Source organism: Bombus vosnesenskii, unplaced genomic scaffold, assembly GCF_011952255.1.
Source record: "Bombus vosnesenskii isolate JDL3184/JDL3185 unplaced genomic scaffold, Bvos_JDL3184-5_v1.1 scf7180000013314, whole genome shotgun sequence".
NCBI classification, from domain to species: Eukaryota; Metazoa; Arthropoda; class Insecta; order Hymenoptera; family Apidae; genus Bombus; species Bombus vosnesenskii.
This window is the reverse complement of record NW_022882960.1, coordinates 1,890,016-1,917,552: the sequence shown is the minus strand read 5'-3', so window position 1 is coordinate 1,917,552 and position 27,537 is coordinate 1,890,016. Positions and strand designations below refer to the sequence as shown.

The window sequence follows — 27,537 nt, the reverse complement described above, 5'->3', positions numbered from 1 at the left end:
AATATCCTTCGAAAGAAATGATTATAAAGGATAACAAGAACGTGCTACAAGGGAAACAGAAGGACTTTTCCTTCTATAACCATGTAATGAAAAAGCGTTAGTGTTCGTTTCATTTTCTTATCGACTTCGTACTTTCGATCCTCCTCGAAGCGTCATTTTTATTTTCCTTTTTCTCGCGGGAACCCATTCCGAAGGGCGTGATAATGAATCAGAAGGCTCGCGAACCTCGGTAATTAATTCTTAACACGATGGTTTAACGATTCGGCGATTTCCGCCCTCTGTTGCGTTCTCGTCGGCAATAAAGTTTGTGTACGGCGATTCAAGATAATTCGAGCAACCACAGCGTACACGCGTGTACATAAATTTGCGACTCTCAAGATTTTACGAGTACCGGGTTCCAAGGTCGATTCTAATCTTCTGGCATTTTACTGTCTTCCCTAACGTACAACTCTCTCCCCTATATATGCAGTCTAACATTTCTTACAAGACATTTAATGTGTCTGATCGCGATTTTGCTATTTTCCCCTTCTTACTTTTCTGCCTTACCACTTTTGTTAAATTCAAACATTCTCATCCCTACAATCCTTTGAATGCTTGTAAGCAAGCGTTTCTACAGCTTATTTCACAGCAATTAGCAAGTTATCATTTTCGTAACGATATTCTGAAATTGGTCATCTTATTTTTGACTGTCTATTTATTTATCAGTACCGGTCATTTTATCATTAGATAGTTTTTAGTAGGATACAAGTGCAGGAGGATACTGTTGCATTTGTAGTACATCGGCGCGCCGCTAGGTGGCCTATGAGATATTTACTTTCTCGCTAATTGTCTCAAAGATAGTACATTACTGTATATACGGGAAACGGAACGTAACTAACGTACTTCCTTCGGTAGTACATATACTAAAATTGCAACTATGCAAAGGAGAGTGTTACCGTGGCCCCTGCGCCAAGGAGACACGCAAAGTCGTGAAGTGTTCCATGAACATGTGTATGTGTGAAGTACACCAGATTGACTGTGCAGTGTAATATACATATAGTGTTGGTAGTGTGTGTCTGTGAATGTGTACGTGCCAGCATCCCTGGAACAAAAAAAGATGTCACTTGGCAAGAAGTGTGAGACTAGAAGAGTAGGTGAAATACATGTAATATTATTATTTATGTACATCTTGTAATCACATGTTAAATAAATACAAAAATTTTTTTATTTTGTCATTTTTACATGTAATATGTACCTACATATTTATTTCGGCGATTACGATCCACAATTCTCAACACGTAATATGCATTCGGCGTAACTGAAATCTAATGTGATAAATAGTTAATGTTTTATTTGAGACGACTTAAGTTTGCGAAAGAGGAAGTCATATGATATAGGTCTTTTGTCTTCCTACAATTACGAGGTTTCTCGGAGTGAAATATTTATTTTGCGAGTACATGGTATCCCGGCGACTTATATCGGGGTTCCATGCACTCGTACGGAATACGAAAGATTCTAGTAAACGGTTTCTGTTCTGGGGAAAATTCAAAATGTCAAAAGTATCCTTGTAATTTTTTAGAATCTTCAACCTCAAAATGTCGCTTTAAAATAGAAAACGAAAATTAATTAATTAATTAATTAAACGAAAAAATTATAATTTAACTATCAAAAACTTCATTCCAATGTGCTTGCGTAGAGAACAGCATTATCCGTCACACATTGCAGTGCTGTATCGTTTACGCGTAATTCGCGTCAAGCCATACAGAGAAACAGCCCCGCACAAAATTCAACCATATCTAAGAGGTTAAGATCAGCGGAAGCTGCCAAAGCTACCCAGAAATTGACAGGGCGCCACGTGTCACGCGGCATGGCTTAACGACATCAGGAAGTTTCTTCTCCAAATAATCTTGGAAGGACTTACATCGACGTCATGGGACCGCCATCTTGCGGCTAGTAATCCGGGCTTTGCAAGTCAAATCGCGAGAATGGATTTTCGGCGATGTCAAGGACCGCGGAGAATCGACGAAGCTGCAGGGACAGAGCGCTTGCAAATTCAAGAACGCCATACAGTTAAACTGCTCGAAGAACGAGCGTTGTCAAAATATGGAGTCATATGAATCATTTAACACGTTCTAGGAACGTAAATCGAGTTTAATTACTTGCTATCGTTCAATCAAATGGTAACACCTGCATAGACAATAAATGTATCGATAAAAGTAATTCGTGTTAATCGAGAGATTGATTACTAAGTAAATGACTAACTATTCATTACGTAAACAACATCGAGTACAATGCTGATAAAGTTCTTGGTAGCAATCGTCAATGTCTCGTTCGAAGAATTAGCTTTGATTGAACGAGAAATCTGAACTTCCCAGAAAGACAAAAAGAATTCGAGAAAAATTAAATCAATTGATAAGTAAATAAGATTGTTGCCAAATTAACTCTGGTTCTCACTATGTTTCTGTAAGCTTGAAAAATCTGCATTCAGAGAAAAGGAATAATAACTTGGTAAACAAGTTCTGGACGTATTTGTGCGACTTTTCCATGTGAATTTTCAACAAATCAAAAACAGAACAACTGTGCTTCGTACTATTTTTCCAACACAAGTATAAAAATAAAATCGAACTATCGATTATAGATCGAAGGATAAGGTTCGGAGCATTAACATCCTCTTTGGCCTATTCTCGAAAATGGGTATCGATGTAGATAAGTTTCTAATCAGTAGCTCCGAATCACAGCATTTACCAATTTTTCTTTTTTATCCGAGCACCTATCTTGAAAAGGTTGCCATCGATTTGTCATCATAATCCGGACGATTCGATAGCTAGGAACAAATTTACACGCATATATTAACGTCCAATATCTATTCATCACGTTTCACTCTCTAGAGCAAACTTTGCAAACAGACTTCGATTCCCATAATTCATCAGGATTTCTAGATTTTCGAGTTCGCTTCGAGCCTATCTCGCTAGCAGACATCTCTTCTTTTGCAGATTCTCTTTCTTTTCTCTTGTCAGTTTCCACCGCTTATCGAACGCGTTTCGCGAGCACAACACACGCACGGCTCGTGTATTCAACCGGGGAGGATAAAGGAAAACTAGCTGGTGCAGTGTCCTGGAAACTGGAGAAACGGTTTTCGCTATTCGCAGTTCTGTCTGCTCGCGTGGAATCGCGATTTCACGTCTATGATCGATAGCGACGAGCTGGCATAAATTTCACGCTTCTTCCAAATTTCCAACGAAACTCTCAGCTTCCAAATAGGAAGGTCAAAGTTAGGAATATTTTCCAGAATACTCAAAAGAACTTTCTAGATGACTACTTGAAGTTAACAATTGGAAAGTACATTACGATCATTCTGATCATCTTCACAACTAGATTAATCGATCTTCTTTCCGCAAATGGAATTCGATGTGATTAGAAGTTTATTGATCCGATCTCTGAGAAGTGCTTTCGTAATTCCGATAAGGTTAATGAACTTCTCTTTATATTAATCATCTTGTGATTTTTGCTTTTTTTCGATTTCTGCCGGCTCATGATCATGCAAAAATACATAAAAATACAAATGACGTGTAAATCTTATACACAGAAGAATCACACAATTCCGTATTTGCCAGTTTTCTACAATTCATGACTCAGACACAGCGATTTAGATAATTTCGGATATTTTAGCAGCACGTACGTGTAACGTAATGAATGTTTGCGAGTAAACGGAACGTGCGAGTTTCACGATAATAGGACCCTGTTTTTAACCCGCAAGCAACAAGCTATAATATATTGCATAAACTTTATTGCATCACGAGTATCTACTTTTCTTCACTCCTGTCGCGGTCTTTTCAATACGTCGCTTTATTTCCTTTGAAAAGTTAGCCTAAAGTGTTCTCAACTTGCAAATACCAATATGATAGAACTAGGGGACAATGTAAAACATACTTGGGTATCTCATAGCAATTTCATTAAGCTTAAACGAAGTTAATCTCGTCTTTGTGAGGATATTTCATTCTAATTATCTTTAGAGGGGTTATATGTAGGAGAATGACATAGAAATAACGATATTGGTAAGTTATAAAATTCGCGTAAATTTGCCATCTTGATAGATGATAAAATTCATAATAAAACTGTTATTCCGAAGATTATTCAGTCTTCGAACGTAACTTGCTACGTAAGTAAGAAACATCTTTTACCTCTTAATCGTTTGGTCGATATAAACACTCCATAATAATGACAAAAAAATATATAATGTCACGTGCATTCGGTGTCTAGGTTTTAGCATATCACGGTTTGTCGCAGCGAAATCAAGAAGATTGTCGGATTTTGCAAACATCTGGCTTAAGTAGAAAAAAAAAACAGTTTCTCCCACTCTGTGACTTCATTAGTCTATGTATTATTCCTAGTCAAATTTAATTATCGTGATATATCGTAAATAAATTATAATAGATTTTAGAGACACGGCATTCCGTAGCACTATGCATTTGTCATTTTAAAATCAACTAAAAAAGAACTGAACAACTTATCAGACTGCTACAACTGTTTGCATTTTTCATGTTGTTCACAACGCCTTATTCAGGAACGATTCTACATAAAGAAAGAGTGATTTCGAATTGACTAGCGAAAGATTTCGATATTCGTCACGTTTCGATCTCCACCTCCTTATTTCGAGGATCGCCAGGACAGAAAACGCTGCGGCACGGTATCACGGAGGAACTATAATTTACGAGGGGTGAATCTGTCCGGGACAGACATAAACGCTGCGAGGATGACTCCTGATGTTCAGGGGCATTAACTTCGACGTGAATCCAGACGAGGGAGTGAATCGCGCGACGATATCGCGGCAACGAATAACAAATTAGATATCACCGCGGGTTAAAGAGGCCGGAAATCTTTTGCTAACGACTTCGTATCCTTGCCCCATTCGGATTTGCATTTACATCGTTGTACTCGCTCATAAACATAATAATACTACGGATGGAAGGGGGTGTTCGGTCCAGGGGTGGGTTTCTACTTCGTGACGAACGCTTAGATTCGTTTTCATAGACAGAAAGAGAAGGACAGAGGTAGAAAGAGAGAGTTTAGAGCGCGCTGGGAAGCCAGTTCGTAAACGTTCGTATAATTTATACGAACTCTCCTCCACGCACGGCGTGTATTTATACGCTCCCGCGAGCGCATTTGCATGCGAGCTTAGGGACGCCGCGCCGGCCTTTTGCATACTTCGAAACGCTAGATACGAACGTAGAATCGGGTGTCTCTGACTCTGAACCTACGTTAATTCCGTCTGTTCTACATGTAATAACATATCGCGAGAGCGCTCGCGTTTTTAGAGGGTGCAGATGTGAATTGGTTGAAGTAGTCCTTCGATTAATAACATTATATTCTTTGGTTTTGTATTTAATCAGTGACTATTCTACGCTTAGAAAAAAAGACTGGTTCAGGACTGATCTCTTAATCTGATTTGATAAGTTCTCTGATAACAATGCTTTTGCATATGAAGACTACAGGGAAAAAATACGATAAGTCATACCTCATCTGTAGGTTGTTTAAAATATATACGTGTACCGAGAAGAATGCGTATTTCGAACGAAAATGTTTGATTCTCAGTGTAGTCCTGGTATTGTAACCTTGATACGAGGAGAAACTATAATAAAACAGTATAAACAGTAGCTAGAATGTTTCGTAGCTGCACGCTCGAAAAAGTAGAGCAGTGCGACGATTCTAATTAAAAGCTCTTAAGTACTTGACGATGCGAGGAAGACTTGAAAGGGACTCGTTGAAACGGTGTGTGCAACTGAATGATTAAAGGGTCAAATAGAGAGGGAATAATGAGAGCCGCCGTGTCACATCTCTCTCCAACTTCGACCTAACATTCCTTGAGACACTGTAAATCATTAATCATCCTCTTAACGTTTTACTTTGATACCAAGTGCCTCGGAGAACTTCTGGATGCTACGAATTTTAGGTAACAAAAAATTTAGCAAAGATCTCGTCTAATCTTACATTGTTCAGAAATACCTTACTTTAAAAGCTGCAGCTTTTCTAAACTTCTAATGCATTCTTCTTCCTCAATGTTCTTTGATGCTTCATCGAATTTTTAAATTCGTTGTGGTCTAAAATACTTTGTCACCGGATTTCCTCATTAACTCTTTCTAAATATTTATATCTTTCTCTTCATACTGTATATTATATATGTATATACTGTATACTGGAATATTATGTACATCCTAATAGATATTTTCCATAAACAATAATTAAATTATTTTATTTTCAAATGTCAAACTCTCGATCAACAAACGACCCTCTTCTTCTAACTATATTCGATCTATCAAAAATAACTAACTAAATTTCCATATCTTTCTAGCTCCGTACAGCATATATCAGTTTCGCGTCGAACAGCAAAGCGGACTCAAACTGGCGAGCAAGTGGGAGTCGTAGGAGCTAAGACAGATGAAAATTGTAGCAGCGGCCGATGCGATTGCACCTTCGCAGCGGATCATCATTTACAACGACACGCTCTTAGGCGGAGTAGGTAGTTAGGCTCGTATTACATTTACGCGACGTGCCGCATTAATTTATTATCCTGTAGTCGCGTTAGCCATCGCTATACCAGCGCTCCTGTTACAGGCGCTAAGGTAATTATAACTCAACTCCCGACACGCGAAACTATGCAAAGCCAATCTAAGCCCCCGATCCGCGTCCCCCGTCCGCTTCCAATTCCCTCAGCCTTTCCGTCAGCATACCTTCCATCGTGGCCCAACGTCTTGAGTAACGAACATCGGTGTCGTGATGGATCGACGCGCGACGCCGCGCCGCCTTCCGCCATTAAATCGCGTTGCGTTCCGAGGTAGGAGCGCGCGCGATCTACCTAGCCGCCTGGGCCTCCATTACTTTCGCGGTTCGACTGCTTCGAATTTGTTCGGTACCACATCTGAGCTTAACCGGCGTAAATCAGATTTCAGAGTTTAGAAGGGACCACGGGGGTATTTAGCCCCGGCTTTGATAGGAATTATTCCGTGTAATTCTGTTGCCCAGCTTTGTACAAGGGCTCTTAACTCATTAAACCCGTTATTTATAGATCGCGGATGTTTACGGGTTTACGGGAAAGTTTAATGTGGAACAATGTGCATAACGCGTGTAATATGCAAAAGTATATTGAATATTCAAAATAAAGTACATATATAGTCGTTATAATGTTTCTGTTAGGCAGATGATACATTTACACTGTACATGTGAATGTGTGGGTAAGCGTCGGAGGGCGTCCAGGTCTCAGTTGAGACAAAAGACGATTGGAAGCTGTTAGAAGAATCTAGAAGAGTCGGTCGACAACAAGTGTGCGTGCAAGAAGGTTATCCGAGTCTTCAGAGCGTAATATATATGTATAGCTGTTGTGTGTGAATAAAGTAAACTATTTGTATCTCCGAAGCCTCTCTATACCTTAACAGTTTCGAATGTGAAACAAATCCGTGTTTGAATGCGTTCGTAAAGATATAAATTTTCGTAAACATTCGCAGACTGGTAGCTCAGGATAAATGTACGATTATAGAGAAGAATAGAGCGTAGAATATAAGGTTCTAGATTTGATAGAATTATAAATTCAATAAACAAATTGACCATTTGTTAACAAATTAGCGGCTCGTGGTCTTATCAATCGCGGTCAGGTGTCTGTTTGCAAAAAACGGATTTCCAGCGCTTTATTTAGCAAAGGAAGGGAGATCGTCTGACAACAGATCCAGCTGAATGGACGACAGTGTTTGATGCATTAAGAATTCATGAAGTGACTTGATGGGAAGAGCTTGATTAAAACATCGAAATTTCTAGTCAAATATTCTCTCCTGCATCTCTTGTTTTACGACAAAGCCTCGTTTTTCATGCTAAAATGAGATAAGCAACAAAATATTCAATTTAATGTGACATCGTATGCATATTCAAAGAAACTTCGAAAATGATTAAACTCTCAGGGGATAGTTTGCTCGAGATGTTGGAAATTGGGCCTATTCGCTGCTTATTCCAGTTTGAAGTAGCCCTATTCCTTTCCTGTCTTGATCGAACGAATGGTGGATTACATGAAGATATTGACTGTTCCATGTGAAATATACGACGAAAGAGGAAGAAATTCTCACATAACCTAGCATCTCGTTCGATCATCCATCAACGATAACGATGCTCAAAGTGAGGATGCGCCAAAGTTCGTTTGTCTGATACTTCCGCTACATTAAATCGTAGATTTGTGAACAATCGAAATTCAGATTAGTAAAATTATATTTGTTGGCTGGTGATCGCATTCCAAGTCGCATAAATTCGCCAACAGCATCGTCTCCGCATCCTTCCTGATCGATTCACGCTCTTCCTGATTTCCGCTTCATCCACGAACGTTTCGTGTTTTACAATGTCTGGAGAATGAATTCTTGCTTCCACTGAAAAGTTTCGCGACTAGACGCTCGAGCATTGTTTGAATTTTCCCGCGATGTGGAATCACGATAACGTTTTATGGCTAGTAATTGTCTGTGTGTCTCGAGCTGTGTTTCGTCACCGAAGTTATTGAGAACTTTATGACTCGATGTATACACCTTTAGTGTCTTACATTGGGACGAAGTCATAATTTTAGAATGCCAGAAAGATGCAGAAGAAGATTCATGTGTTTGCGTTACCGAATGGAAATGGTCGTTCTGAAGTGTGATTTTCTTTCACGGTATATATTTACGAAGAACATGAATTATATCGAAAGTGCGGCAAAGAAAAGTACAGCAAGAAAATTACAGTTGTTTTGCGATCTTTTGGATAGAGAAACATACAAGGCTGAGCAACCGAGGCTGTAAATTCGAATACTAACAACAGAGTTGGTCGTGCGTGCACTATCCTCGTGAAACAACGGAAAGTGCTGCGGGAGCAGTTTTTTTCGGATATTTTATGTGACTCGACCACCCAAGCTGCATTATGAATATACGAGGAACCCTTGTTGGCAATTATATTAAGGAAAAGACGGTGAATGTTTCCTCCAGGGGCGCTTCGTAACGTTGTGGAACGAAATATTCTGGAGAGCGTGGAATTTCTCTTATCCGACTTCACACACGGAACAGAAGCACAGTTACCCAAATACCTTCAACTAATTTCCAAAAACTCCATCTCGTGAATGAAAGGCTACTGCATATTGTGATCCATGCATCGTTCCAGAATAGAGGATTTTAAAACAAACACACGCGAAAAGAGCGGCCAATAGTCACGAAGCAAGCGGATTTCGTATCCTGAAACGGATGGCGATAATATTTTCCGGGGCAACGAAGCGCCAGGAGTCTAGATCCTATATATATATATGTGTGTGTGCACATGTAACTGTATACGTGCGGTCTAGCATCGAACGAAGTGATTCCACGGTGTGGAAGAGAGAAGGAAACGGAGTCGATCACGTAGACCCGTGGAGGGAAGGTTGTTCGAGGGTGCTCGAACGGACGTGGGAGAGAAAGGATGAGTAGAGACGGAGAAGCGCGGTTTTCGACGAACCGGAGGATACCGAGGCGGGGTCACGTTCCATGGAAGTAACTTGGCTAGCAAAGCCTTCGGGGCTATCAAACTTTCGGCTTGATACATCGAACCCAGGCAAGTTCTCGCACCATATTCTACCCCCGTGGCCCCGCTATCTCGCTCTGTTCCCGTACCGGGGACTGATCAGCCCCTATTGTGATTCGCGGCCAGCACAGACGCTGCAACCTCTTCCAGCACCGACTCTATTTGCAGTGGGCGTTAATACGGGCGATGGAACCGGCCACACAGTCGGTATGTCTCATCCTTTAGAATGATCAGGGGATGTGTGGAGAGGGTGAATGAGGTAGTACGAAGGCTATACGTGCGTTTACTATACATCCACGGATACGTGACTGGTCCACGCACAGAGATTTTGTTCCTGAAGAACGCGGGAATATAGACAGCTTTGCCTGCGAGTGTGTACACGCGATTTGAAGTCAGTGAAATTAAAGCGAATATTATTATGTTATTTACAGTGGTACTTTTGTTACGTAGATGTAAAAATCCGAATCGTTATAATTGAAAAATTAATAGAAATTGTAATGATGACTCAGTTTTCACAAATATTTCCTTCTAAACAAGTTATTTAGAGATAGAAGCAAGTGAAATAAAGTATATCTATATGTATATATGCGTCTTATGACTTATGTATGTAATTGATTTAATATTTTAGAATTGTGTATATGGGAGCTTAATATAATATATCGATGCTTAGTATATGCCCGCCGAACAGCTACTGTACGTTAAACTAATACGTTCGGAGTACAGCATTATTCAGGCGCCACGCGTGGCTGACTACGCGCGATATCATTCTCCTTATCCTGTATACATGCAAGACAAGAACGCTTAACCGCAACTTAATCCACGTAATTTACCCTTCTCTCAGTGACTGCTGTTTAATTCCACATTATCCACCAACAGTATTTTTATGGAACCAGTTAGAAACTCTCATTTGCACACAAACCAGTCTGTGTATCCGAACATTTATCGAGCACGGTGCAGGAACGAAAATGCACACGCGTATCCCGACGGCGAGACCGCAGAGCAGAAAGGAACGAGCGCGAGTACGAACAATTGTTAGGAATAAGTGGACACGGCGTTCAAGATAAAATACGAGTCCCGAAGCCGGCGACGAGGGGCGGAAACACGAGGGCTCTCGCTATTAGATTATGGGTGGCCGAACAACAAGATTGCGGACGAAGGGGAAGAGGTCCATTAGTTTCGCCAGCCGTATCTTGCGCCGTGTAACTGGGTTAACAATTTGGCGGTCCCATTCTCCATCGCAGACCTCTCTCATTCCATTGGACGCGCTGGAAACGCAATTGGAAAATTCTCCACGTCGCGCTACTTACAAACCGCGACAGCTTGCTGGATTCGTCGCGTAAAATTGATTATAAGTCTTCGAGTTAATTTCAGTTCTTGGGACTTTTAATTTATTACGATGTATTTATATAGCTTCTGTGGCTTGTAAATTTGTTGAGGCTTCTGTGAACATTTAAATTACAATCAATTGAACCATTAAGGTCGATACTCGCTTAAACAAATTTATATGTATTCATTTTGATTCGCTATCTTCTCACTTGCTATTGGATTGTTCAAAAAGTTCGTTGCCTTTTTAGAATGTTCAAATAACACAGTCTTTTTCTGCGTGCAACCCTATCGTTGAGTTTAAATTTGCATCTGCAACCCATATACAAGATGTATCGGGTGACACGAAAAAGCCATCGACGATCAATTGATTTTGAGTACGAAGCAGCGCCCGTTTATTTCGTCTTCTGATCCCTGCGTTGGTCTCTTCGAGCCGAAGGATCAAATGCGTTCAAATCGACAAAGAAATCCGGCTCGTAATTCAAGGATCGAAGCTCGCTCAGAGCGGGAAAAGAAAATATCGGGTATCAAATAACTGCATAGTAGGTGAGTCCTGGCCCCGGACAGAATTAAATTCCATCGAGACACTTGAGAGAGCGGTGACTTGCTCGTGGAGGGGTCACACGAAAGGGTAGGTCTCTGCGATTTCATTCTGCTGGGCCGAGGGCTTGAGAACGTTCTCGGGGATTTGGTCGTCTGCGAGTTTGTGGCATTCAAAACTCATCCCATTCAAATCTTTCTGGACCTCGTCTCTCTCTGCCCACTCGTCTTCGACAGACAGAGGACAGTGCGAGCCGAATGCCGCTCCGTGCTTCTGTAAGTATCGTCGGTATAATGCTTTCGATAGGACTGCACTGTCCTTTTGCCGAAAAAGAACATGTCTGATACGGAAAGTCGATGAATTTTATTGCATTCCATTTGTTTATTTATTACTGTAATGGTTTTGCTATAAACTATTATGAGAGGAAAGATCTTCAGAGAAACGATTGAATGTGTCTGACTAAATATTATTATTTTCTACTTAGAAACGGCGGAGTTTTATATTAAATATCTATGCATTTATATTTTACTCTGCGAATTCGTATAGTTATTTATTTGTATTATCTATGTTTAAGTATGTACTATACTTTGTAAGAGATAATATATCAGAAATAATTTTCTAGTTCTTCAAACCCTCCATCATCAAGAGAGAGTATTAAGTGATTATTTACTAAAAGCACAGAGTCATTTTTCCATTTATACGTATGTACCATAAATAATTATAGAAGATATACAAATGTTACATAACGGATAAGAATGCCCCCAGGCAGGATTGAATAAATTATTTAAACAATTATGCCTGTTAAAGATTTCGAAAGCTCTTTTAACGAGATTATAGCTCGCAACATTGAAATCACCGAACCCCGTTTGAAGTCCAGCGATAGAAAGCAGCCTGGAGTTATCCCGTTAGCCAATTCTCGGTTATTCGCCGTATCCTCTTGAGCGGTAGTTCTTTAGTTTCAGGGTCTCCGGATTGGTCTGAAGTAGCTCGGATTAAGCGAATCCGGCTCGCTAGATGCAAGCCGCACCTATTTCTTCTCCTTTCAAGGAAGGAAAACGTTTAAAGGTTTTACCTCTTTGCCAAGTCTAGGGGCTATATTTTTCTTACAGCTCGCTGCTCGCGTCCGGTTCCGTGGCGCGTATTCACCGGCCGAAAATTTTCGGACGATCCGAACATTAGCCGCAATCGCAACTCTTCCGTGCTCCAGACAGATTAATTGGATACCTACGTTTTACGGTTCTTCCCAACGAGAACAATGATTCTTGGTTAGATATTTCAAAGATCACAGTGTTATAGCGGCAACGTATTTTTCTACAGCTTGGAGGCATTTAGTTCGACGGTATTCTGCCTTCGAGCGATTTATAACAGGTGCAGAGTGGTTCGATATTGTGTTACCCTAAGAAATAATCATAAATTTCAACTTAATAGAAATAACACAGCACATTGAATTTCGAAATCGAATGTACATGTAGCCTGATTTGATTTGCCTGATTCGATCATACAATGATCTATCACTGTTTAGCAAAAATTTGTAACGAGAGTTTCTCTTGTTCCTCGTGCAAAGGAATAAGCAGAGAGAATGTGAGGAAGAGAGAGAAATTTCGCGTTGATTACGAACAGTTGTAAATTTTCCAACGAAGAACGTTTTACATCAGGATTACACAGTATCCGTGTTACAAAGTGACTGGTTTCCGCTTTCGAAATTGCCCATTGCCCTTTGTCTCTCCTCAGACGGCTATGTATCGTTGCCCAGGAAACTTCTCTCATCCCTGGAGCGAATGCTAAACCAAATTTTGGTCGGCGGAAATTCGTGAACCGTTCTTTGCAGGCCCGAATACGAAAGTTGCTTTAACGCAATTCGTGAACGCATACAACAGTCGCAAACACTTTTCTGGATCCCACGTATATAGGAGGTTATTAGGGCGGAAGCAATTAAGCGGCGCGCAATTGCCTAATTGGCGGTCCCCTCGTGTATAAATAACGTCGACAGCTTGTACGCGATTCATAACGCTAAAGATAATCTTTGTACTTTCTTCGCTTATTAGTTCTTTCAACTGTATTTCAGTCTAATCTATACGAATGAAGTTTGTAAGTGACTTCAAATCGGCTGTACCGACAGAGTATGTAATCATCGCGTGACTGCGTTAAGTTACTATAAATGCTCCTCCTTTGACTGTAATACAATTTAATTTTTGGCGACGTTGCATCTCGTGCTTGAACGTACTAACAGCGCAAAGTTTAACTCGATAAACAACATGAAACGATAAAAATTTAATCATAGCCATAACATTAAATTTTCAATCTGAAACGCTCGTTATTGCACTAATTTCGACGAAGCACGACGATATCTTTCGATAACAGAACCACCATCAACGGAAGAAAATTAATATTGCGAAGGTAGTTTGTCCAAGGGACGATTAAATTCGGTCTTAATTAAATCAGCCGAGAAAAAACGTAAGCGCGATAAGCACGCCAAGCGACGTGGTTCCTTCGCATTGGTCGTTGAAACGACGATTCGAATGCTGCCAGCCGATCCGTGCCCTCTAGAATGGCAATTCCATGGAACAGGGTCAACGAAGGGAGAGAACCAATAAGAAAGAGAGAGAGAGATGAAACGAAGGATAAGGATGTGTAGAGATAGTAAAACGTCGTTTATGGGCCGATTGAATGAAAAACGCGGCGAACGCCCTCTTTATATTTCGTCGAGAATGGCTTCGTATCTGGACACTGGTTGGGAACCCCCGTAGAGAAAGGGCACATTATAATTTCCCATAAAACGTTTTATGATGACAAAACGCCGTGAACCCTCTTCCTGCGACGACCATCGGCGATGGTTATAGTTTCAGAGAGGAACGCGCAGTAAACCGTACAACCTGTGCGACATGTAACGCAACGAAACGGCTGATCGTTGTCCTTTTGTCCCTTCCTGTGACACGCGTCAAAGCGTTTATTCCTGTTGGCTATGAATATTACGAGTGCATCGAGTCTTTGATGAATGCACGTGAACGAGAAAATTGGCTGTTTGCTCGCTGATCTCTTCCGACGAGATGCTTTCGTCATCGGACGGAAGGTTCATCACGTTTCAGGTTTATAATATCGCTTTTTATGTAAGAACTATAATAGTCTTTCGTATCGTAGCGATTATTATTGACTTGACTCACGACTGAGAGGAAAATTGAGACATAGACGAGTCGTGGAGTTTATTCGTGATAAGAACAAACGAGATATCCGATAGAAATAAAGCTAAGGCTTCAAGAAGGTAAGTCTAGGCACTAGGATCCCCGTAAAGAGATGTCGAGCGCTTTGAAACTTCGTTCTCCGTTACTTCGTAAATTTCTCAACAATCTCTATGAAGCAGCCTTCCTTGACTATAAAGAGTTCAAAGTTCGATCGATTTTACGTATTCTACGCGATACTCACCTTGTTGGATCGTCTGAAAATTCGGTAGCTCCGATCAAACCACAGCATTTGAACTGCCACGCGAGATACTGTTAGGGTCGGATGAAGAATACGAGACAAGTGATCGTGTTTTGTATTTTTTTGTCATTTTTTTCAACAGGAACGTACGTTTATTTGCACTGAGCAGAAATACAAGCTATTCATGAAAGATGAGGTTACAGCGGCCGCAAGCCCCCCCACTCCCCCGCCCTTTTTTCCTCTCTGCACCCCTGCGTTCGTCAAACTCGAACAGACACTTTTATCCTCCGGATAAACGCGCGCAAAGCAACTCTTTCTTCTCTCTCCCTCTCGCCTCACCTGCTTCCCCTTCACCTCCCCTTCCCGCCCGTAGTCGAGTGTACTCTTGTCTTTCTTTTTTCATTTTCCTTTCTTTTTTTCACTATTCTTAATCGCTTTGCGTTTTCTTACCACCGCACCGCCCGAACGTAGAGCAAGATTATTAATTATCATACATGTACATATAATTACATTTTTGTGCATTATCATAATTTAATATACATATATAGATGATATATATTATATCTTAGAAAATAAATATATATATATTTATATATATATATATATTTCAATATCATTTTTTTTATTTCATCTTCGTGTAATTCTCCTTAAAAAATAACGATATTTAAAGTACGCTAACGGTGTTTTTTTTTCTTTATAATAAGAGCCACCAAGAGAGGAAAGAAAAGAATGAAGAGGAATAAAGTGCTTCTTTCTCTCTCTTTCTCGCATACACGCACACGCACGCTTCGTATATGTATATTTATACTTATATATTTATGTATACGTATATATCCGCAAGCAGCGCACAGTATACACGTGCATAGGAATTACGCAAAAACACAAACACACATACTCGCGCGCGCACACGTACAGACGCAAGACGCTTTCGAAAAAAGAAAAATCTTCCCTTCTCCCTTTTGCATACGTCTAACCCATTCAATTTTCTCATTCATTCTCTTGCACCTTCCCTTAAGCTTCCCAATCATATCAGCCCTAAGCATTTTTCCACTCCTCTATTTTTACTCTTGCGCTCTTATACCTTGTTCCCTTCCCATTCACCAATCCTTCTTCCTATCAATTTTTACTAACTGTTTCGAGGTGACCATCGTCCACCCCAGCGCAAAAGGGACGAAGATAATTTCGAGTCACGGCTTCCCCTAACAAAAACCAGTGATATCTTCAAGCCGACCAGTTATCGTTGATCATCGATCGATATTCTTCACGATACTTTCACAGAGTAATTAGATTAATTTCTTTCCTTTACTGTGAAACGATTTGTGAGAATTTGCAGACAGGTCAATACTCGCACGAGTTCTCCCTCGAGTGATCTGATTGCATTTGTGTAAAACTAAATTAAGTACAGAAGACGAAATAAGATATTTATTTGTGTAAAAAATTTTATTACCAATTTCCAAATATTAATACCAATATTCCATTCCAAATATAAACATTTATAAATATTAGTAGTATTGTATTTTGATGTTTAGAAGCATACAGATTTCTTTATCAGAATTATTCCAGATTAAAAATTTTCTCACTTTTCCTCTCAGCCCTTCACTTTCATGAGGATAGGTCGAATTACGAATTCTCTACCTCTAAATTATCTCCATTCTTCCGAATTTTTCTATGACCAACCTCGGCGTTGCAACGAATATCCGCACAAGAAGCATTTGCTATATCCGTCGAATAGTGACTATCACATAAAAGCTAATTTCTTAATTCACGAAAGAAACGGCCACCATTTGAGAGCGAATGGGCCAGCATAAACGCTAATTCATACTAATTACGATCCTACTAAATCGATAAATATATTGCCAGTCGAGTCTACAAAGACGTATCAAGACCAACTCATTACGCTAAGATCCTAATGAACCATAGGATCGATAAACAGAGTTAACAAATTCGACTAAAATCGAGCCTCTATTAAAGATACTCTTCTTAAACATTTTCTTGCTCATTTTTCCTCGCAACATCACATTTTACGATCTTTCATCGTAAATGACCACCAGGAATCGGTTTAATATCTCATTAGGAGGACATCTGTGTTGAAAGCAAGCTCACTCAAGCACACGATGAGAAATTTGTTTATTAATTGAATTATTTACAAAGCGCGGCCGGCCCGGTCGCTCCGTTAGCCGAATAAAGAAGCATGCGTTAATCGTTCGTTAACGCAAAAAATCATCTCTAGGTAGACAACAATTATAAATCGATGGGAATCGCATTAAACAAGATACGTTTGCGATCGAGAACGATCGAGGAAAGTATGTTAGACAAGTTCCGAAGGGGCGAAGAGCGCGCGAAACGAACCCAGAAGGTTTGTGAAAATAATAAAAGTAAAGTTGCGTCCTGGTCGACCGGGCAACGGTAGCATTGAAAGCGCTTCCGTAAATATTTTCTCAGCCCCTCTCGGCTCGATCGACACGCATCCTATGATTCCCTGTCGCGTTTCCCATCGATCGTCGCAGCAATTTCGTGCACACATCGAGTTAAAAGGTTCCGATCGCAAAGGTACGCAGGAAGAACGTTATCTCGTCGACGCTCGTCGAGCCATCCTCCGCATCCACCAATATTCGTTTCTCGATCGATGGATATGGATCGCTTTACATAGTGTGCCTCGTTTTACGAATCGATGCACTCCGAGTTCCTCCCGAAGTTAGCGATTCATGGAACTTTTTTGCTCGTTCAGCTCGCTCGCGGTTTGCTCTTGGTTTCGCCTTTGTACATGATGAAGGAATAAAATCAAGGGTAACGTTAAAAGATCAAGAACAATGCGGTAGTACAGCTCTTACGATATTAATCATAGCGGCGATATCAATGATATAAGGATAGCAATTAAGGCTCTCTGCGATTAGATTAAATAATTCACATAAAAATTTCTGCGCGAAGTGATTCCTAAGAATTTGCAATTCGCACGTACATTCATCGCGTTCTTTTTTCTCTTTCGATTTTCAGCTTTTCGTACACTACCCCACCCGATAATCCATCGACTCGATAATCTACCTCGATTCACGGCACGTCGCCTTCACGAGACATTACACTTTGTTCACTCATGCATTCGGTACACCATACATCTTCGCGGTCTTTAGCTTCTTTGTACATCTTTGTTCTTCACGCACGTGCACGCAGTCGCGATCTTTCTCTCGTACACGAGTCTCCCCAGCTCTCTGTTCGTTTGTCTCAACGATCAATCATCGAAGGTTTTTCTACGAAATTGAGGGTTCGAATAATAATTTCATCTTTTTCACAGTATCTGCTTTTTTATCTCAAAGCTAAAAACGACCAGAGAGAACCAAGAAGACCAACAATAAGAAGAAGCAGAAGAAGAAGAAAGGAAAGAATTAAACGCACAAAGGACAAGCTAGCAGTTTGGCTCGTTTTATCTTTCGACCAGTCCTTTGTGGCTTGTTTTCGTACCCAATCTGTGGAGCTTCCTATTTTGATAGGGTCTCTAGTATCCATAGATGTTCGCTTCAAACCTTCCAGGTTACTCAGAATCATCATATGAAAAGTGCTACCTTTACATCTACCACAGCACGCTTTTAGCATGTAAATGTCTATCAGACAACGACACTAAAAAGTAGCAATTTTCAAATTCATTTCCAGATACAATTTTATCGATATCAATAGAAGTCCGAGGATCGTTCCAACCACCTGAATTCAGAATTCAAGTTCGACAATCTTTCGGAGACAAGAAATCAAACCTCTATGAATACTATTACACAGGGATCGACGGAGAAGTAGTAACTCTTAAAAGGAGAATTTCAGGGAAACACGAGTAGATGTCAGTCGATTGTAGGACGCAACTGATCGGTATTCCTCTGTGACCTTCTCGAACGATCCGGTACACGGTGCACAATTTCGATTCTTTTCTCGACGAAATCTCGAGTTGCTGTCGGACGTGATGGAAAATTACAAAATCTCGTGTCGAAGGGTTTCGAGGCGAGTCTCTCTGTTCGTTACTCCCGCGAACGATCGCGAGGTTTTTGTGCCGTAGCTCTATTTCCTCGTCGAATCTCGAGTGTTCCTTTAGAATCGGCAAGTAGGCCTGCGTAAAGAGCAATTAGGCGTTGATTCTCGAAAGGAGATTGTTTTCACGTTTTGCGCATCGTTCGTTATCCTGTACGCTTTCTTTCCCTTTTTCTTCTTTTCTCGATCGTTCGTTTCACGCTCCTCCTTTCCTTCCCGCCTAACTACTAGCGGTAATCCTAACGGAATACTCTAATTATACATTTACATTTATATTTATAATATATATAATATATTTATATATAATAATAACCAATACAAATATCACATGTGATCACCTACTAGTCTCGTTACACGAGTACTCGCTAATTCCGTTGTACAAGACGAGTCGAGCCTTCGAGAGTTTTTCAAGTCAGCGCGAAGCTCTCGACTGTTGGAAGTCGTGGCGTGTAAATTAGTCCCGGTACTTTGGAAGGATGTTCTCTGCTTCTTTTTTCTTTTATTTTCCTCGTCTTACTTGGTTTTCTTACTATTTTAGTCCGTTATATTTGTTTATCTAAATTTTCTTTTCCTTTCTTTTTTTTTGGTTTTTTCTGTTTTTCTCTGCATTACTCTCGCTCGCTTTTCCTTCTTTTTCTTTTTATATTCTGTATTCTTTTATTTTATCTTTCTTTTAACGAGTCATCGTAGGATAGATTCTTAATAATCGTATACAATACAACTCGCTCGGTATTTAATCCTCGAACGATCGTCGAGACTGTTCGAACGACGAGACTCCTTTCTGGCCGACCTCTATACTCGTCGATCCCGCCTAAATTTAAAAATCGTGTAGCGCGCTTAATCGCGCTTCGATCGAAACACGCGCATCTATACGTTCTCCCGAGCGTCCACACGCAGCCTGCTCGAATCGTAGCGCGCTTTGGTGCACGCTCGTATGCGTTGTTTATACGGCAGCCCATGAAATACAAGAGCGGATGTTTTCACGGGCCTTGGGGGTAGCTTGACGTATCCCTGCATCAAACTTCGCTGGACAGCCTCAAGAAGAGCGGTGTCGAGGGATATTTTCTCAACGAGGTGATCGATAGCCTCCGGAACGAGCTGATATAGAGCCAGACTACTGCCTGTTTTCGTTCGAAAGTCCTCGAGTTGACGAAATATTTCGATATTTCGAATATCCTTGGATATCAATTGCAAAATGTTATATTTTAATATCGTACAGCGAAATTTTTTTCTATTCTTTCAGTTCTTAGCGATCTGTAGAATAATTTCGTGGTTCCGGAATTATCTATCACCTCGGTGAGGGAACGAAGAATTAGTACACAACACAGCGTTAATAGAAGAAGATGAAGAAGAAGAAGAAGACAAACAGGAAGAAATAACGCTGAGAGAAAGGAGCGACGGCTGCGCAAGCGCATTCTTCGTTTATTACAATTATATTCCCCAGCGGCAAAAAAAGCTGCGATTACAAGACTCTTTATTCGCTTAATCCCGTTCTCTCTATCTGTCTTCGATTTACTTGCCCTCTGCCTCTCTATCGCACGCATTAGTTTCGCAATTTTTCTCCTCTTTTTTTTTTTTTGTATCTTTAGTTTGCGTTCCGCTTTGTCGTAATACAAAATACTCGCTTAAAGTTTCTCCACGTCTTTTTACGCGCAGGATCACACGTAATAAATCACATTATCCTAATATGTTAATATTCACAATTATACAAATAGAGATGTATACACAACGAGGTACAGAATTCCAGAAAAAAATTAGACTCGCTCGCACGAAAATTCTCGGTCTTTCGCTCGATCCCCTTTCGTCACAATAGAATCGCACAATTTCACGTAAGATATATTTATTCGTTCAAGCGTTCGCCTTTCACTCTTCACTGCAATGTATAATGCAATTATTAATACATCTAGAAACACCGTGTTCGTTTTACGTACAAGAAGAAACGTCAATGATCGACAGTTAATCGTGATTAAAACATAGAGCACGGTCGCATGTCTGTATAAAATCCCTAAAAATACTATTATACCCTACCATGAATTGTGTTGGATGACGATAGTGACTATGCAGTGACTGTTTTCCATTTTCGAAGTCAATTTCTGGCTCGCGCCACGAGACACACCTTCTTCTACCCCTTAGGGAACAACCGTCGAGCCACTACCTGTTTCTTTTTCTTTCCTTTCCCATTCTGCAGTTTTATTCTTTTCTATTTTTTTTTCTACGGCTCGTTGGAGATTAAACAACCAGGCTGTTCCAGGGGAATCGCGTCCCAATGGACGAGAGGCGATTCGTTCTCGCGGCGAGTACCTCGAAGATAGAGTCATGACCGAAATCGTTCGGTTCCTTTTCAGTTAGGCCTGGAGGCAGCCCGACTTTCCTGTGATTCGTCGGTTCTCGTGTACCTCGTGAAAAGCGATTTTTTTATCGGAATGCATTGTTCGCCTCCCTACCATCCCATGTTTTCCCTCTCATATACCCTATGCGTTGTAACCGAATTTCTTTGCTCTCGCCTTTTTTTTTTTTTTCGCCAAGAACTCTTGTTGGTATGTTATCCCTTTCCGCGTTCCTTTTCCGTCCTTCTTTACCCTTCTGTTTTTTTCCCGCACTTGTGTCGCATCGAGATCGAGACACGCGTACGTACATAACGTGTAGTGGGTAGACAACGATGCTATTCTTTCCTTTCCCAATATTTCCATGAGCGTGTGTGTTTGTGTTTTCTGGTATGTGCATGTGTAAATTTGCGTTTTCCGTTGTTACCTTTTTTTCATCGGTGTGCACCGTGTGTTATCGGCGGTATCGAGAGACTCGTGTCGCTATTAGTGTGTCATGAACCGCGTCTTGTCGTTTTTCTGTCGGTATACGAAGAGATAAACGTTTATCCGATCGCCTTGTTCGCGTTGAACTTTGGCTGATTCTTAGGATATATTCTCCTTGCAGATGTGCTTACGTTTGTATTAGTTCGTACGTGTGTGATATCTTAATGTATGGGTGCATATTCGTGTTAGATGAAATTAGAGACGCGGAGAAGGACGGACGCCCCTTAATACGCTGCGCCCCCTGTGATATTTTTCTTTGTTTTCTTTGATATTGTTCTTTGTTTCAATTAACTCGTTGCATGATTTTTACAAGTCTTTAAATGCCAAAGGTCACTTTTTTAAAATATAGGTATCTCTCTTCCCCACCCTCTCATAAGCATGCTTCGATCCCTCCCACATTTCTCTGCTTAGTTTTATTTCGTCTTTCTTCTTTCAACACTTTCTCTTCTTCTTTCTCGCAATTTTTGCCCCTTGTGCTTCCCCTTCCCTATCTCTCTTTCTCTCGCTCTCTCTCCCGCTCTTTCGCTTCTATACTCACACAGAAAAGCTTCAACACGCGAAACTAAATTACCCTTAGCACTTAGCCTAACCACCTTTTCCCTCGCTATTTACTTAAATCTCTTCTAAAGCTGTAATTTCCTAAAAATAACGTTAGTTCTTTAATCAGTTCGTTTCTTAGTGTATTGAATGTTACACATGCCCTATTTTTCATCGTATTCTTCCCGTTTTTTCTCTTCTCCTATTTTACGATACCTGTTCGACGACACGAACGGTAAAAATCGAACGCGTCGAATTGAATTTAAACGAAGAGTCCTCGCCTGTTTCTTCCTAAAATAGATCTTATCCCATTTTGTTCGTGCTGTTCCTTTTTTATCCCTTACGTCCTTCGGTCGCGTCTGTTTCTCACGTCGTTTCTCTTTTCTACCTTCCATTTTCATTCGAACGCTTTCTCCCCCGACACTCATCCATTCACGCCGGCTCTCTGTCACTCACGGTCTTCCTCGCTTTCACGTAAAATCCTGCAATTCACAGAGTTACTATACAACATGACTGAAAATATTTCAGACCACAATTAAGACAATTACGAATCGTGCCGCATCTGTCTGCCTTTCTTCCCCTTTCTTCCCTATTCTTCTTTCTTTTCGTGAACTGCTCGGTATTCATGTACGCTCTTCGTGCCCATGCTCGTTGGAATATTTCTTTTTTCTTCACCGTTTTCACCATCTTCTTATACACTATATTCCTCACGCTTCGTCTCGACCTTATTGTACGCAAGTATCATAAAACACTTATGTCCATCTATTGTACCTCGTACAACGATACAGTATCTTCTAAAAGATTCCTTAGAGTTTCTCTTAGGTACTTACATCTCTATCTATGTATATCCACCTATCTATATTTATAGATTTTTTTTATTCATTTATATATAATAACTCTTTTAAATCCCCCCTCCCACCCGTCCCCAATTCACCCCGATCTTTCATTCTTTCTTTTTCGTTCCGCCTTTCCTCTCTTCGTCGAACTATTTATCTGCCTATCTAAGGTGTCTATCTAACGTTCTAGCTATCCATCTATCTAAACTTCTAACTACCATTTATTAGTTTTCTTAAGGTGCCCGCTTTCTCTCGCCTTATCTTCACTCGCTCGACTTATCGTTTCTCTCTTTTAATTACACCTGTATCATCTGTCTTTCCTAATCTTCTCTATATCGACCCTTTTCATCCATTACACGCTTGCTTCGCATTGCTCGAGTTTGAAACAAACGCGGATCTTTTCATTCGCGTGCGATCCTTCGTTACGTATTATATTAATGTACGTGTATTTATATCTACAGTGTTTCGTTGGTCGCCGGGATGGAAACGCGCGAAACGCTCGTCGCGATCGCGAGGTCCGATCATTACGACTCGATCGTTCCGTCTCCTACCCCATCTTTTTCCTCTACTCCTCGTGGTTAAAGTCGCCGTCGGTCGCAGGTTGAGAAAGCTTCTCAGTCGCGCTAGATACACGAAGCGGAGAGCCCGCGAAGAGAGAAGATGGTACGAATCGTTTCGAGATTTTCCGATCTCGAGGAGCGAGAGGATCGAGCGAAACGCGGGCTCGTTTGATCGTTGGGGGGTTGCGAACGATCCGGACGACGGGTTCGTGTATGTAACGAGAGGAGCGTCGTGACCGAACGACGAGCACCGTTTTTCGTATCCTCGTTCTCGCCACTCTCGCCCTATCAGAGACAAAGGAAAAAGAAAAAATGTGTATCGAGAAAAAAGAGCGGTCGGGGCGTCCTCTGTATCGGGGCGCCGCGCGATACCTCGCAGTATATGGCTATCAAAAAGACATCTGGCTTCTCGTTTATCTTCGTTTATCCTAAGTCCTTGTAAATGCTGCATATATATATTTACTTTATTTATAATTATCCGTGAACATGGTAACAAATAATGAAACACTGACAAAAATTGCACAATATACAAACTTAGTGTTCTGCTCTCACACTCTTTTTCTCACACTTTCTCTCTCACACGCATACTCTACCTTTTCTTCTCTTTACTTTTTTTTATGCTTTCTCCCTGTGTTGGATTCGTTTGTGTCTTTCTCTCGCTCTTTCTCACTCTCTTTCCCTATGCATGTTCGTTTTCTTTGAAAATCCACGTCACAGCTTATACCTTTCTACAACCCCCGAAATCGTTTTTGGAACACATTCTCGCGAGGAAAAAGAAATGTGGTCACTCAAGCGTACACACCTCCTTGACACACTCACGCAAATTGACGCAAAGAAAGAAGGAAAAAAATATTATAGAGAAAAGAAGAAATACACAGGTGCCACAGACATCGAATAACGCGCATACATACATACGCAACCACACGCGCGCGAACCGCGTCGACGCTCTCATATCAGTCAGGCTTACTTGGTAGGTACGGTATCGTTACGTTCTACGTGCGTTATCAGTTAATTTATTTGGCCACTGAACATTTAAAATTTAGTTTCTTTTTTTTTTATTCTTTCCCTTTAAATCTTCGTTTCGCCCGCCAGTTCGGCCGCTCTTTGCGCCGTTCCGCGCTTTCAGGTAAGATTAGTCTTCTTAAGCGGTATACTCCTTGCCCTCACGTTCTGTTTCTCTTACTCCATTCATATTTAATCGTTTTACGTTATTACTCTATTTTCTTTTTTAATTTCTTTCTTAATCGCTTTTACTACTCTATTTTGTTCATCATTCGTTCGATGAGCGATCTGCGATCCTTCGTTCGTTCAGTCCACGGATACAATTCACATTTTTATTTCAAGTAACTAATTTGCGTTACCCCTCGTCAACGTTTTTCTTTTCTTTCATTTTTCGTTACGTTTCTCTAGTTTCTCTTTCCCCTCTTTTTTCTCGTTCCTCCTTTTTTCGTTTCCATTTATATTCCCCTCCACTGTCATTTCCCTACGTGATTTCGATCCCGTTTGTCCGCACGGAAATCGATGATTAGCGAGACAACGTTGCATATCGACCGGAAGATCATAGTGTTCCCGGGACACGCATAGTCGAGGTGAACTGCGAGCGCCGTCTGCCATCCGGGTTTTGCGTGCGTACGAGAGGGGGTGGCGTGCTCGGCGGGTGAGTCTGACGCGTGGAAACGGTTCTAGAGCTTTGTGCGGAATGTTGCCCGTTTATACTTTGTATAATCCCTTATGTATAACAATATATTGTTTCAGTGAGTAAGACGAGAATATTAAAAAATATATATATATCATTTATTTCTGTTGAGCCTCCGACAAGAATCTTGCCCGCCGCGCCGGGACGCGTCGCCACCCCCGTCCATACGTCGCGCGGTTACGCGTGAAACAAAACAGGAGAACGTTACCTAGAAAGCAATCGTACAAAAGTACAAAGTCAGATTCCGTATATACTTTTTTTTCTCCACTTATTTTCGTTAAAAACCATAGGACGCGCGCCACTACGAAAGAAGCCCCGTTCGGTCGAATTCTTTTTTAAGGAAAAAAGTACCCTCGAACCGGTGTTCGAGGGTTGTACGAGATTCTTTCTTCCTTAAAAATCACTCGTGAATATTCTCGATGAGTAAAACGGTCGAATCTATCGTTGAATAGGATCATTCTAGTGTTCTTTTTTTTTTCTCGTCTATCGTATATATCGGTATCATTCGCACAAGCTCCCGGTGGAAACGAGGCTATGGTAAAAGGACGAAAGGGCGGCGGACCGGATCATCGGTCGAATGGAGGTGCCTCGCGCTATAATTCGCACTGTAAATTTGGGATTAGCGCACGGCACGGGTAAACTTTGCCTCCGTCGAAACTGGCCGAAATCACGTATTCAATTACGGTTCGTCCTCTCGCTTCGTGCCCTCATCCGCCGCCCCCTTACAACACACCTCCGTGTGACACGGTTCCGCGTTCCACCGGGTCGCGAATACAATTTCGATTATTGCCACCCGTCGAAGGATCGAAGCTCAAAAGCGTCGTGCACGTTTCCCACCCACCAACTGCTTTTCCCGTGGCCCCCATTCATTGGGATATAAGAGGGAGAAGCATAGTACGCGTGTATACGTGTAATATATATGGTTTTCTCTGTGTATACGTGTAAGAAAGAAGAGGGTAAATGAAAGAGAAAGGAAATAACGTTTTGGCACCGATAGACAGCGTATTATTGTCCTCGCGAACCGGGTTTCCTTGACTTTCGTTCGAATCTAAACGCGACGCCTTTGAAACATCGTCAGATCGGTGTTTCTCAAACTGTGTGCGCTACGTTTCATCCTTTTATCAGGTTTCTTTTATCATTATTCTTTTACTATTTTAGTTTATCTTAATCATCGTTTCTTCTTTCTCTTTTTTTGCGTTAGTTAAAGTTTCGGTTTCTGGAATTCGACCGTTTTACGGAAGGCAGACGGCTTACAAGGGTTCACACACGAACTGTACACCGCTGTCGCCGGACAATTTCGCTCGTTCGATAAACTTCCTCTGACTCCGAAGCAGCCATTCGCGTAGGCTATATCTCCGACGGTACACGCGCCGATCTTACAATTTAATGAATTGGCAGTGATTAACTTCCCGGGACGAGACTCGTAGCGCGTTGTCTTCCAGCTGCTCGCCCCGGTGGCTCCGTCTAATCGCATCAACAATACCAGTCTAATCCGCATCTGATCGTTGTCGACCCACCTGCTGTCTCTAGTGCAAGCGTTTCTCGCGTAGTAAATGTCATCAGACCTTTTTCCTGTCTCTACTCCTCGCCTTTTAGTCTAAACGAATTGCCTCGAAGAACAGAGGAACGCGCGTCTACCTGTTTTTCCGATTGCGATTTCCAATTGCAATCGTCAACCTACGAAGTGTCTTGAATCTATAATCTCAACGACACGGTTCAAAACCGATCGTTTATCGTTCGTCGATCGATTGTTGTCCGTTCTAATGGATAATCGCCACCAGAAGTGGCCGTTCTTCACCGATCGTCTCGCTCATCATCGATTCCCTCTTATAGACAGTATCAAAGCCTGCAGAATATCTTGCGATCGTATTACTCCGACGAAAATCGTGACCAAAATGAGGGCCATCGTAGCGGTCGATCGTCGGTGATCGAGTTCGATGTGAATCGTCAGGTATCTGTGGAAAAAACGCAATCACGTGGAGGCCGTGTTGCTCGACGGCCTCGGGAATCCTCGGGAAGGAAGGAGCTTCGTCTGCCGGTCCTGGACTGTTCCGCGCGTTGAGGACCGTTCTCTATGACGATCGATTACACGTGTCTCTTCATATGGAGGGCTAGATGATCGCTGCGAGAGAAGCATCGGTCGCAATGCCGACACTTGAACGGTTTCGCGCCAGTGTGCTTGCGATAGTGGCGTGTCAGCTCGTCGGAACGCGCGAATCGCCACTCGCAACCCTCCCAGCTGCACTTATACGGCTTCTCTCCTGGAACGAAATAGAAT

At 41.4% G+C, this 27,537-nt stretch overlaps 1 protein-coding gene and 1 non-coding gene across 2 annotated transcripts in view; one reads left to right on the top strand and one right to left on the bottom strand.

The window, feature by feature from the left end:
- The first annotated feature begins 878 nt into the window (after positions 1-878).
- Positions 879-988, top strand: LOC117235265. Its single transcript, XR_004493649.1, has one exon. It is a non-coding gene; the product is annotated as a U6 spliceosomal RNA (small nuclear RNA).
- Positions 989-21,023: 20,035 nt separating this feature from the next.
- LOC117235134 (Krueppel-like factor 6) overlaps positions 21,024-27,537 on the bottom strand; it is a 271,266-nt gene continuing 264,752 nt past the window's right edge. The window contains exon 6 of the mRNA XM_033496884.1: positions 21,024-27,520. Within this exon, the coding sequence (XP_033352775.1) occupies positions 27,345-27,520 (176 nt within the window). The 3' untranslated portion in view covers positions 21,024-27,344. The remainder of the gene's footprint in view (positions 27,521-27,537) is intronic.